This window comes from Lolium perenne, chromosome 3 (genome assembly GCF_019359855.2).
Source record: "Lolium perenne isolate Kyuss_39 chromosome 3, Kyuss_2.0, whole genome shotgun sequence".
Classification (NCBI taxonomy): Eukaryota; Viridiplantae; Streptophyta; class Magnoliopsida; order Poales; family Poaceae; genus Lolium; species Lolium perenne.
Window position 1 is genome coordinate 134837428 of NC_067246.2, and position 14101 is coordinate 134851528.

General features: G+C 46.3%; 1 protein-coding gene across 1 annotated transcript; it reads right to left on the reverse strand.

Annotated features, from left to right (window-relative positions):
* Positions 1–37: 37 nt before the first annotated feature.
* On the reverse strand, positions 38–5954 carry LOC127342504 (protein argonaute 4A). Its single transcript, XM_051368465.1, has 23 exons — positions 5827–5954; positions 4907–5152; positions 4604–4812; positions 4285–4521; positions 4033–4166; positions 3827–3924; positions 3630–3727; positions 3401–3554; positions 3197–3313; positions 2974–3081; positions 2822–2884; positions 2623–2736; positions 2384–2546; positions 2186–2301; positions 1944–2081; positions 1687–1814; positions 1511–1576; positions 1180–1243; positions 989–1109; positions 810–883; positions 636–730; positions 497–528; positions 38–419 (listed from the first exon to the last, which is right to left on the reverse strand). Exons 2-23 carry the CDS (start codon positions 5150–5152, stop codon positions 250–252), a joined length of 2745 nt encoding a protein of 914 aa, XP_051224425.1. The 5' UTR covers positions 5827–5954; the 3' UTR covers positions 38–249.
* Positions 5955–14101: the final 8147 nt, after the last annotated feature.

Consider the following 14101-nt stretch of genomic DNA (forward strand, 5'->3'; position numbering starts at 1 on the left):
TCTAGTAGAAAGATGCACATTCCTAGTACCAAATAGATTATCAAAAGTCCAAATTATTATTGGTGAGGAACTTCGCTAGAAATACCATGATCGCAATCAAAGATTGTTCGTTGAATAGCATCCATCAAACGAGCAGCCAAGTCCAAAAGCATAGTTCAGGCTTTGACATGGACACCACTACCGGTTTTATGTAGCATTTGATTCGGAAGTTACAGTCACTTCCAACGAATGATGAGAAAACTTCCAGCTTTAGCAGAAGAACATCGATGACGCTACTTTGTCATGCAGACGAGGTAGCTCTGGCACCAGGGCAGGTGCAGCCTGGGTAGCATGGCTCGACGATGTCTCTGACATGTCATCCAGCCTGGTGAACTTCGCCACCTGCGCCGCTGCAAGGTGTGCGTAGTAGATGGGAGCAACTGAGGGAAAAATCAGGTGATCAGCAACGCCCTGCTGTCATATCTTGTGAAATCAAGTAGTGGAAAATCTTGCTTACCTACTGAGATTGCTGTGGTGCTCCTCTGATACCTGAAACGAGTTCACAAGCATTGAAATGTCAGAGCTGAAGAATGCAACGATGGTCACAAGAGTCAAGGTAAGAACTGCATATTTTGCAACTGCTTCAGTGCACATACACGTAGGAGAGGGAATGCACGAGCTCCTGCAGCTCATCAGGAGAGAAGCCTATCTCATCATGGAGCACCTGGTAGTGTGTTGGCCTTGTAGTCCCCTGGAACTCACAAGTCGAATGGATTAGATTCAAATAAACAAGTAAATTCCCATCACAACTCAAGGTAGAGAGAACATACAATTATCCCATAATGAGCACACATGTAGAAATCATAGTTACTGGGATGGCAGATTCCGTCATCTACAACAGTGCCTACATAAGGGCGTAACAAGAATATATGATAGGAAATGAGCTCGTTTGATTCATATAATTGTAAATAATTAAGATATGGAAAAAAATAGGAAAGATGTAGGTTACCAGGCTGGACATTAGGATTACGCTCATTGTCATTGTGCGGGAAAAATCTTGTGTGGTGATTCTTCTGTGCAACTATCACCGTGAACTTGGGTAACCATTTGTCATCAAGAAATTTGCATGCCTGCATCAATCAGAAAGATATTATGAGTCAGAACTGGCTCAAGAGAAATTGGATATCGTATATGTTTTACCTTAATGATATCAGCTAGCTCAGTGTTCAGCACGTCATCAAACTGGCTCTCACCTACTCCATCCCTAGAATCAAGACAACAGAATTCTCAGGCAGAATCAGGGTGCCAAAGTAGACTTGGAGGCAACACCAGGTATTAGTCAGTTTGTAGTCTTAGCACTATAAACAAAGGGCGTAAGTGTCCTGACGTTTGGCATTGTGCAACTCTTGGCACTATAAACTTATAGACAACACAATTAATCCACCAATTTCTTCAGAACAACTATGCTGCTGAGAAGCAAAGACCACTAACAATTGGCATTGTGCACAATAATCTCAGGACGACTACCAACCTGAAAATGATAATTTGTTCTGGTTTCTTCCCTCTACTGGACTTGTAGAATTCGAGTAGTGAAGGTCTGCAACATTAAAATCTCAGTGAGCAACAAAAGGAAGGCATATGATTAGGAGGCAGTATATTCTTAAATGTAAAATTGAACTTAAGTCAAAGCCAAAAGAAGCATCTCACTTAATGAGGCCCTGATCGTCGTCTCCAACTTGTTTAAACAACTTATCAATCGTTTCCAGCCTGGGTGCCTGAGTGCATACAGAAGCTCTGTATCTTGAGATGTTTGGCCACTCCAAGGAACTAACCACCTAGGTAACAACCAAAAACAGTCAAGTGGGCCCGTAAAATTTTAGTATGAAAATTGTCCAGGACCATCAGCTGGCACCTGAGTTTCTTACTCCAGAAAACAGGAAACATGGGCAAAATATGTTACTTACTGCAGCAACCGACGGTACGTCAGATCGTCCAGGTGAACCATGAGAAACATCCATACCGAAGATAATGGTTGAAATCGTTGACACCAGAGGAATGCCTTTGTTTATTTCACTTTTAAGCTGTGAATTCAACCCGCCAAGCTGATTGGCAAATGGGAAGGAAAAGAACGAAACATTTAGGTTTTCAACTAACAAGCCAAGTTATGCCACACATTTAAGATGGCTATGTAGATCACACTGCAAACCTTGACATTTATTTTTAACAGTACATTTGTGAGGTACTGATCTTTGATATTAGCAGGAGGAACCAAGCATTGGGTTAAGATACCATGTACTGCAAGGCATTCACGCTTCCATGGTCCTGGTAAGTACAATTAAGGTTTGTATGCTAGATAAAGGCATAATAAAAAGCTTATTTGCAAAGCTGAGGTAGCAGAGCAAACCATAGATGTCACAGTTCTTCTCAGGAAGAAGACACAGGAGAAATGCTGGGTTTTGATTTGATATGTCTAGTATCTGCTTAAACATAGTCTCCACCCTTTTTTCTGGACACTGCCGTTTCATATCACCCCCCTCCTCAATAATAGCACCACAATTGTCTATTGGCTGCAAAACGAACTGGTTGAACGATGCGAGAATTTTTTTCAAAAAATCCCAAGATTTGGTGGTGCGGTAAACTTACAATTCCCTTCTTGCGAGCAGATTCCATAAGGCGCCTGATAAGATCACTAACATTGCACCGTGCCGAAAAATTAACAACTCCCCAGTCCGTCACTTTAATTGGCCGAATGAACCTCTGGGGAGCAGAAACAAGAATGTTATCGTATCGACAGTCAAGAGTCTAGGTGTAGCGCAATTAAGATTTATGCTCAGTTACTCACATCATTATTGAAATTCCACCTCCCATTAGGTGTATAAAGTTCTCTACCATGTGCAACGCTTAACTGCACATTAAGAGATTCAGTCAGATGTATTGCAACAAAGGGCCTGCATGGCATGCAATATAAAATCGTCCGGTGAAGACTCTACCAACCTGTGGTGCCTGAAGGACTCTACCCTCAACCTTCATAGGATCTCGAGATATCGAAATGCTGCATTCCCTCAGCATTGGCTCGGTATCATAATTATTGTAACGCAACGCCTAGCATGAATGGTCAAGAAAATTGAGACTTCTGGTCTTTTCAATATCCTTTAGACCTTGTGATCATATCTACTGCAGTTGAGCTGAATTCAGGGTCTCAGAGTTTGGAACTTACACGAGACAATGTCGACATCCTGTCAAGCGGCTTCTGCCTGGATCCCTCAACCAGTTTTGACCTTTGCAGCGTCGAGAGAGACTTTTTGTACCTTTGTAGTGGCAGCAGATGGCAAAGCTGGTTGCAAACATGAAATGAGCACCATAAACACAAAGATTTATACCACAAAGAAGATTTAGAACAAGAACAGTCAGAGGGACTGACCTCCAGCGGGAGGTATGTTGGACGATCTGGCTTCCCCACATTAAGACAGGGAAGATCAGCAGAGTTATCCAGCTTGATAGACCAACGGTCCATGTAGTAATCATAAACAGTTACCTCCACAGTACCGTTGCCCTCTCCTTGCTTTTGTGAGAACCTACATCAAAGCATGTTTTTTTCTTAAACAAGAGCACCTGAGGTTACACATCACGATTCAAGAGTAAGTTCTTACTTCTGTTCATAGCATGTTTTTTCAGATAATCCAACAATCTTAAATTCCGCTTTCCTGTGAGTGGTTTTGATCCTTAGATTGTTCAGTGCACGCTTGGCCTAATATTATGTCCAGGGTTAGAACACGCAAATAATGTAATCTAATCATAGATTCTCTGAAGGCTAAAAAGTTTATGAAGTCACTAGATTTTGACTTACTTTGCCCCAATCAATTCTTTTACGGTCCTTAATATTCTGGTTGAATAGCAGAAAATCAATCACAGGACCAGGTCTCACTACCATCGTTGTGGATAAATCTACACAAATGGAACAATCAATCATGCATGTAAGTATGAACCGTCAACTTGTAACAAATTAATTTACCAATAAGCTCATGAAATTAGGATTGTAGGTTTAAAACATACCAAAGTTGAGCGAAAGCCCATTTTGAGTAAGTCGAAAGCTAGAGTGGAAACCCCGACAACCGATCACGCCGCTACCCAAGTCTATGGAGCCGAATTCGCTACGGAAAAAAGACTGTCGGACTAAGAGACAACCCCTGTATAAGACAAAAACATCATTGAAGCAGGCTGGTTATAATTTATAAAAACATAAGGACAAGTGTCATCAAATGTGGTAAAAGATCGGGAGGTAATTCGAAAAGTTAACCGACATACTGTCTTGCGGAATGCTGCCTCAGTATGATGTCGAGAACCCGTATAGCTTCCTGCGAGTTCTTAGATTCTTGACCACCACGCAGAACCTGGGCAATGGCACTCATCGGAATCCTTGCCGCAGAGGTGGAGGTTATCTCCACCTTGAATCTTTTGCCATACTCTGCTCGTTTCATTCTCTTCTTGTCACTTGGTCCTGGACTTCCATCCCCTCCTCCGGGGCTCCGGCTCGTTCCAGTCCTGCAGGTTTATCATCAAGACAAGTCCCCAAAACAGCAACAGATCGATTAGCTCAATGGATTCGAACAGCTCAACTTCATACTTTCCCGATGAAGCATCGTCGCACAGAACTACGTCAAACACATTGTTCTTAAATGGGAGAGGCCCAACGGTAAAGAGACCCTTCTCGCCATCATAGGCGAATACTTTGTGCGCGAGATGTGAGGCATAGGTCTCGTACAGCTGCTTCATCACCTTTCTGCCCACGCCTTCTCCCTTAACGGGTTTGCCGTCATCGTACTTCAGAGTCACCTGTGCTCAACATGACGAAAAATTCAAAACAAATTGTCAAAAAGTAGGCATCAAAAGTAAACCATAGGTTGAGAAATGGGGTTGCCGTGGGTACATCATAGTGGTAGAGTATCTGATCTGTTCTGGTGAGAGAGACTTTGAAATGGTTCGTGAGTAGCATTACGGGCCTCCCTTTCGTTGCATGCTGGGTTGGCCTTTTGATGGGAAGCCTCTGAGGCTTGGCCGTCATGCTGGAACCACCCTTGCCACCGTCAGACACTGGTGACTTGCTGGGATCGCCCTTGCCACCGTCAGACGCCGGTGTCTTGCTGGGATCTCCCTTGCCACTTTGAGACTCCATCTACAAAGAAGAACACAGCAAACTAATTTGATCAACAAGTATATATTCGGTACGGAATTAACCAGACATTGTTCCATTCTTTTATCAAGCGCAGCCACTACTTGTGGTGCTGTACAAATTAATAAAACAGAATGCAGTTTATGTCGAATGGAAAAACTCTTATACCACATGGTATTTTCCATCACAAAATGGAATCTGGGGTAGATCAACCAAAAAGAAGACCGGGGAACCAATAATAATCAGGAAACAATTAAACCAGTAACTAGTACAACGCCACCATACTACAGTGAAAAGTGAAAACCCTCATTTTCTTTTCGAGATGAACAGTGGAAACCCTCGTCCATACGAATCCAAGAATCAAGCGTAAGAGCAGCAGACCCTTTGACAAGTTGAATGCGTGATGCGTGAATCTAACTTTGAGAGACAGATCCGTCAGGAAGAAGAACTAATGCAGTATGGATTGAGTTCGCTGCAGGCAAAAACCTCAAAACCGCCGATCTAGAGACTACCGTGCTACGGATCTGTCCTCGTTTGGAGAAAAACGAAGAGAAATGCACGGTAAAACAACTCAGGAAACTAGTACTAGCTCGGAAGCACGCGAAGATTAAAGAAGAGATACAGCAGAAATCCAAGAAGAAAAATGCAGGGAGGGGATCGATCGAGCTCGTCGTCACCTGGCCGGCGTGGATCGCCGCAGTGCGATCAGGAATCCTTTGGAGAAGATTACCCGGCCGCTTCCCCTTTCCTCCTGGAGCGGGAGATGAAAACCCTCGTCTCTTCGCCTGGCTGTGGCTAGCAAGCTTCTCAGCACCTCAGTGCAAAAACCCCCATTCCCTCTACCTCTTATTTATTGGCAGCCTCCGAGCAAAAACCCCCCTTTGCCTTCCCCAATGTGGACCGACTGACTGACCAGAGTAAGCTTGTCTTGCTGGCTTGTGGGTCCGAAACAGCAGGGTCCCGTGTGTCATCCTCGATAAAGAGACTGGAGAGTGAACGGAAGGGACACGCGGCAGCGCTTGCGAAGGCAGTCGCCGCCATGTGGACCCGTCAAAGCACAAGTGGAATAAGGGGCACGCGCATGACGAGCTTTGACCATAAAAATTGAGCAACAAAATCTTAATTATATTATATGTAATTAATATCGTTGGATTCGTATTGTAAAACACTTTCTAATGATGCTAATTTCATACAAATAATCTTTATATATTTGAATTAATTTTTAGTCAAACAAAAAACTCGTAAAACGAGAACGCCTTATTCCTTGAAACGGATGTAGGGCCTGTTTGGTTCCCAGCCACAGTTTGCCAAGCCTAACTTTGACAAGTGTGACAGCCACAAAAGTGTGACTAGGATTTTGGAAGCCACCAAGTGTGGCAAAAGTTGGCAAAAAATTCACTCTATGACAAGTGGGTCATATGATTAGTGAAATGTGGCAGCTCTAAAGTGTGGCAAGAACCAAACACATGCCAAATTGCCAAACTTTGGCTTGGCAAAGTGTGGCTAGGAACCAAACAGGCCCGTAGTATTCATTAGAGCTAGAGCCGTAGCCAGCAGCCGGCTATAATAGTTTGCCACATCACATATAGTCAAATTATAGCTAGCATGTACAATAACAATAGTAAGCTATAAAAGTGTACTACATTTACAATACATGGTCCACCATTTAGTCTCATATAGTGTCTAGAAGCATGTGCTAGATGGGTATCTATAATATCTAAATTGGAGCAACCCACTAAGAGTAATTCTCTCAACATGCAAGCTATCCACCTCATCAAGATACTTTTGACCAATCCTAGCTTGCCACATCAACCCACTATTAACATGGAATCATGCCCCATCATCATTTAGTCTCTTTTCTTCTAATAATCGATCATCATTAATATAGGCGCCATGCACCATTCATTAATCTCCTACGCACATGTTCCTCTTTTTGCTCATACGTTGTGATTGGCCACAGGCTCATCTCTTGGTTTCTATCTTTCACGGTTCCACTCCCAGACTAAAGTAGAGAGCGAATGCATGCACACCCTGGGCCCTCCACGTCTTGGGTAAAAATGGTATATGTCACTTTGTCTTCTACTACTATATGGTTTACTTCTTCTCCTCTTCATCTTCTCCATTAAATTAAATCCTCTATGAAACAGGCATAATAACACCTCACCACATTGCGTTCGAAACTGATAAGGGATATGAGGAGACATTGTGCTATAAAATGCCCTACTTGATCCATCTTTATTTTCCAGGCTCCAGCGCAATTTTTCTCCACCAAGGTTAGGCATTCTTCATCTAGCAGGAGCTGGTCACTTTTCAAACAGTTTAGATGGAGCGGTCATTTTTGTTGGTGCTTCCCTATTGTTCTTTGCTATGTTGCTGATGCCATCACTGCTCAATCAACCCCAGTTTGGTACATACTTCTTCTTGATGTTGGTTTGGCTTCGGTCAACAAATCGGCAACCAAATCTGGATATCAACTTGATTGAGTTAACAAAGGCTTGCACACTGGACACAATGCGATGGGTAAAAAACTCATGTTAGGGGTTATTTCTTCTAAAGTTTCTATCTGATCTTGCTATCATTATCATACAAAGCAACTAGGTATGCGGATGTATAAAGACACTAGGTACGCCAAGTTCTTTCTCTGTCTACGCGTGTAGTACGAAAATTTCTGATTTTAGATGTGCAACAAGTACTATGCAACTCAGCTTAATTTGTATGTGTGTACTTGCTCATGAATGTGTTTTTTCTGTAGCCTTTCTCCTGCTCAACCTAAGGAGATGTGATTCCAAAAAAAAAAAAAACAGAGATGGAGTGAACATGCTACACCGTCATGTTGTAGCTATGATTTAGAGATAAGGGTGTTAGGTTCCACATGTTTGAGTTTAAGAATATGCCATTAATAGCTACTATAATTTTTAAAAATTTCTCTAAATTTAGTTCTAAAATCTGTCAGGAAGTCAGATGTTTTTTGTTATTTATTTATTTCGAAAGGTATCTTTCTTTTTTCCTTTTTTGAAATTTAAGTTAGTTGTTTCCCTTTTTGCATGATTTAGGATTTCTTTATTGTTTCTTTCCTTTTATGCATCTCGGAAGATTCTTCTTTTATCTGTAAAATATCTCAAGTGCATTCGACACTGAATGTTTGCATATGAAAAGTATATTAGAAAGAAGCTTATCATTAGTAAAATACAAGATTGTTCTCTTACACTAAGTCACATTCAGAACAACTCTGTTACTAATTGAAATGAGTGTAAACCTCTTCAAATCTCAGTTTAATCCTCTTCAAGGTAGTGATAAGACAAGTGTAGTTTGACATTTAACTTGAGAAAATGCATGTTAGAGACACACATGTATGCAACTCAATAATCATGCTCTTCACCTTCTTATTATTTCTTCACATCAAATTTTGCTCAAGATTCCGCCGCAACGCGCGGGGTATCCTCTAGTTGCATACGAGCCCACTTCCCTTCTCTCTTCTAATCTCTCTCCTCCAACTAAGCAAATTTATAATATTTTTATCTCTTATAGTCAGCTGACTGGACCTTATTGTACTTACTCTTTACACTTGTCCCGCGAATCCTCTCCTCGATCATAGTTAAGATTTTTTTTGGATTCCCACAAAAGAAAATCTTTGGACGATCAATCATAGAATAATATTGCTCCTCCGTCTTATTGAATATGTAGAATATTTATCAAAATTTGGATGTCGAAGATTTATTAAACTTTAGATGGATCCAGACACTAAATCAAGTCTACATGCATCTAAATTTAGACAAATATTTAACGTGTTTCATGGGACGGAGGAGTACTATATAAGGCAGTAACGTTAGCTATTTGCCACAAAAACAAAGTGGTAAGAACATCTCAGCGACCCGGCCCAAAAATGTTTGTTTTGGTTGGGTCAGGTCGCGCACACAAATCGATCGTATCGTCTTTCTTCTATGTTTGGGTCGGAGCATCCCAGCGGCCCGATGCAAATGTTTCTTTTGATAATTTTAATTGATAGAAAACTTAATTCACATAATTAAAAAGGGGAATACATTGATTCTAAAATGGGACGAAACCCTAGCCTATTCTACTTCTTGTTGTTGTCACCCTGGATGAGCTCCATGATCACCGGCACCTCCCATAGTCAGTTGGGTGCCGGGGCCACTAGACGGTATGCCGCGGAGGGGTACGACTGGGGTAGGCGTGGGCCACTGCTCCCACGACGGTCGTGTCGTGGGAGGGGCGGTGCATGCGAGGACTCCAGGTTGGGCCTGATGGCCTCTTCATTGGCCATTCCTATGGGAAGTTCCATAACAATGTTGCACGCGAGGCCACAACGCTTGCGCCTCGGAGGACTTGATGGTCCGATCACCTCCTCGTCCACCCGCCTTGCATGATGGAGAGTTGGTGAAAGGACACGGATGCCGCTTAGAGGGGGTGAATAGGTGGTTTAAAATATTTACGATTATGCCTTAACAAATACGTAATAAAACTAGCGTTTAATTTGCCAAGCACAAAACATATATAACTAGGGTTCACCTATGTGCACCAACAACTTATGCTAACCAATACAAGCAACTATGTGATAGCAAGATATATAACTTCAAACTCCAAGGCTATCACAAAGTAAAGTGCACAAGTAAATAGCTCGGGTATAGGAATAACCGAGGTGACGCAGAGACGACGATATATCCTGAAGTTCACACTCTTGCGAGTGCTACTCTCCGTTGGAGCGGTGTGAAGGACAAAGCACTCCGAACGCCACGAAGGCCTCACCGTATTCTCCTGTAGAATTCCCACCAAAAGGGATGTCCTCGATCCACTATGGGACCTTGAGGGTGGTCATCGAACCCGCACAAAGCTTGGGGCTATCTCCACAACTTAATTGGAGGCTCCCAATATTCCGCCACAAAGGCATTGCACTTGAGGAATCTCCACAACTTAATTGGAGGCCCCAAGAACACCACTAAGCCACAAAGCTATAAACTTGAGGCAATCTCCACAACTTAATTGGATGCCCCAAGAAACATCACAAAGACCACTAAGCCGTCTAGGGTCCAAAGACCCAAGAGGAACAAGCTCCGGGAATAAGCTCCCAAAGTGAATATCTCACAAACTTTCACCTCCACGTATCACTGCGGAGAAGTCAAACCGATGCACCTAATGCAATGGCAAGAACACCACAAAGATGCTCCAATCTTTCACTCTCAAATTACAACAAAGTTACTAAACATATTGAGGGAATAAGAGAGGAAAAACAAAGGAGGAGGAACAACAAATTTTTCCAAGATCTAGATCTAGTGGAATCCCCTCACAAAGAGGGGATTTGTTCGGTAGGTGGTAGATGTCCTCTCTCTTTTCCCTCAAACGGGGGCAAGAATCATGGAGGGATTGAGAGATAGAAAAAAACTTCACAAAGTCAACAATGGAGGAGAGAGATAGCAAGAGAAGCAACTGCTCAATGGGGAAGAAGACCCCTTTTATATGGGAGGAGGAGCACTAACCGTTTGGAGAAAAAGGCTCCATTTTCGCGCTCGGTCGGACCTTCCGGGCCTGGCTGGACCACTCTGGTCAGCCGGACTTGTCCTGTCAGGGGGAAGACCCCGGGTATGGCAAAAGACTGGGAACAGTCGGCTCGGGGCCGGCTGGCCCGCGGCAAAGGCCGGCTGGAGCCGTGGCCGGCCGCCTTGTGGGCCGGCTGAAACCAGGTCTACGCTGGCTTAGCCGTGGTCAACTGAGCCACGGCCAGGGTCGGCTTCTACATGCCATGTCCGGCTTGGTTCCACTTTCCCCTGACCGGCTCGGAGCTAGCGAACCTTGCAGGAGAAGGCTCCGAAAAGGTCATCCGGGTCCGAAAAGTCCACCAAGGACATCAAATCCCACAGATCAGGGGGCACTGTAGAGCAACAGTGCTCCGCCCCTGGACATGCCATCATGGCCCGGTTTCCCTGGGCGCCGCAGGCTACGGGCGCGTGGGCTAGCCGCCGCAGGCTACAGCTGAGGCTAGATTCGCCTACATCACGCCGCCCTTGGCACGTCTTGTCCCTGCTAGGTGCGACAGGAAGGACAAGACAGGGCTGACAGCCGGGCGGCACGGTGCCTCGGGAATGCGCGAAGGAGCCGGAGCCGGCGGAACCGTCACCATAGGCTGTAGGGACTTCTTTGTAATGATTCAGGCTCTATATAATCCGGACTACCACCCCTTGCATGGGGACGATCGATCCATTCTCACTTCACATTTAGCACCGTTCGGGAGAGAGGCCTTCGTCTACCTCGAGCCCTCTTCCCAGCCAGATACAGCTCAAGGAGCACCATTGTACCGTCTTACATCATATACACTCCAGAGCAGGAGTAGGGGTGTTACCTCCACACAAGGGGCCCGAACCTGGGTACATCGCTTGTGTCGCTCATGCTCATACCCGCATCTGAAAACCGTCATAGGCCAAGGCCGGAACCACTCGACTTGAGCCACCCCATGGCTTATGCCGTGACGATGCCACAACATTTGGCGCACACCGTGGGGCCTTCAGCGTATGCGGCCGGTATCTTCTTTCGAACGGGCCTCACCATCACCACCGGCGAGCGGGTCGCTTCAGGCCTTGTCTGGAGATTCGGCTCCCTCGACTGCGTCAGCGACAACGCTGGCTGCTTCCCCGACAGGCCCTACCCTACCGGTGGCAGCATCATCACCTTCGATGCGCACGACGTCTACGTCGCCACCGTCGCGCCGTCGAGCTACCCGCGGTAGGTGCAGCGCTGCGCCAGCCCTTCTCCCGGAGTCGGCGTCTACAGCAACTTCACCAGCCCCTGCATTACGCAGGAGGTCATGGCCACCGGTGACGAGAACATCACCAAGAACACGCGCGGCGCGAGCCGCCGCCCACAACTGGAGCGTGAGGCCAACACCGATGGAGGCGCATTAGGCAGCGGCCCAAAGGCGCCGCCACCACCGTCCCGGCTGGACGAGGCCAGGGCAAAGCTGAGCACTCCGCTCACAGCCAGCGCAGATCCCGCCACCATCGAGGCGGACTTGGAGGCACACCGCCTGCTCCTCCTGAAGCAGGCGGAAGAAGTGGCGGCTGCCAAGCGCCAGCTGGAGATCACGCGGCGCGAGTACGACCGCGCTCACGGCTTCACGCTAGCCGGCAACAACACCAGCTGAGCCGGTCAGATCCGCCGCAGGGGAGGCGGCGACGGCGCGGAATTGCCGGCTGCTTCCATGGAGTTGCCGGTCTACAACACCCCCGAGAAGAACGTGCGCGTGGCGGAAGCCGTCACAGAAGAACTAAGCAGCCTTGAAGGCGGAGAGCTGCGCCGCAAGACCAGGCGGGTGGCTGAGCTGCTCCACATCGCTACCGCGCAGCAGAAGAACGCAAGGTACGTCGGCAACCTAGTAGCTCTTTGGCTCCTGATGCAGCCAGCCACTCCAAAGAGGGTCCCAGGGACATGGCGGAGTCTTCATCACCACACCCTACCCGGCACGGCAGTTCGCTCGGAGGACCCCATGCCGGCGCATGCCGCCGAAGCCGGCACAGAGAGTCCCCTGCCCCGAGCGGCAGGACCATCCGGAGTTGGCCTACGCCCAGCAGGGAGCAATCGGAGTACTCCACCGACGAGCCGACGCACAGGCACCCGCATAGGCCGGCTCCTGCGGCCAGCGCTAGCCGGCCCATTCTAGGCTGGGCCCACGCGTCGAGCCAACTGATGCCCGCGACCGCATCGACCGGCTTGTGGAATCCCGCATCACAGAACAAGAAGGTCATGTCGGCCCAAAGTGCTTCGGGCCACGAATCCTGAGCGAGCCGGTCATTGACGGCTTCCAGCTCCCAAGGGACCCTCCCAAGTACGATGGCACCACCAAGCCGGAGGACTGGCTGCTGGACTACACCACCGCAGTCGGCATCGCCAGCGTCAACAAGCGCTGGGCTGTGCGCTACTCGCCCCTCAGGCTGGTCGGCTCCGCCCGCACCTGGCTCAACAACCTGCCAGCCGGCAATATCAACGGATGGCTGGACTTTAAGGAGGCTTTCGTCATCAACTTCACCGGCACCTACCGCCGGCCGGGTCGCCCACAGCAGCTGGAGATGTGCAAACAGGGCACGGACGAGACGGATCGCGCGTACCTAACTGTTGGAGATATGCCCGAGAGGCAATAATAAAATAGTTATTGTTATATCTTAGTGTTCATGATAAGTTTTTACACTCCATGCTATAATTGTATTAACCGGAAACATTGATACATGTGTGTTGTGTAAGCAACCAGAGTCCCTAGTAAGCCTCTCATTTAACTAGCTTGCTGATTAATAGATGATCATGGTTTCCTAATCATCAACATATGATGTTATTAATAACAAGATCATATCATTAGGTGAATGATGTGATGGACACACCCATAGTAAACATAGCATGGGATCAAGTCATTAAGTTCAACTTGCTATAAGCTTTCGATACATAGTTACCTAGTCCTTCGACCATGAGATCATGCAAATCACTTACACCGGAAGGATGCTTTGATTACATCAAACACCATTGCGTAAATGGGTGGTTATAAAGATGGGATTAAGTATTCGGAAAGTGTGAGTTGAGGCATATGGATCAAGAGTGGGATTTGTCCATCCCGATGACGGATAGATATACTTTGGGCCCTCTCGATGGAATGTCGTCTGATTAGCTTGCAAGCATGTGACTAGGTCACAAGATATGACATACCACGGTACGAGTAAAGAGTACTTGTCGGTAACGAGGTTGAACTAGGTATGGAGATACCGATGATCGAACCTCGGACAAGTAAAGTATTGCGTGACAAAGGGAATCGGTATCGTATGTAAATGGTTCTTTCGATCACGAAGTCATCGTTGAATATGTGGGAGCTATTATGGATCTCCAGGTCCCGCTATTAGTTATTGATCGGAGAGGAGTCTCGATCATGTCCACATAGTTCTCGAACCGTAGGGTGACACACTT

Coding starts and splice junctions, on each gene's coding strand:
- LOC127342504 (XM_051368465.1), bottom strand. CDS start 5,152: ATGGAGTCTCAAAGTGGCAAGGGAGATCCCAGCAAGACACCGGCGTCT. Junction 1,244..1,510: donor GAACAAATTATCATTTTCAG/GTTGGTAGTCGT, acceptor TCTTGATTCTAG/GGATGGAGTAGGTGAGAGCC. Junction 529..635: donor GTGCATTCCCTCTCCTACGT/GTATGTGCACTG, acceptor AACTCGTTTCAG/GTATCAGAGGAGCACCACAG.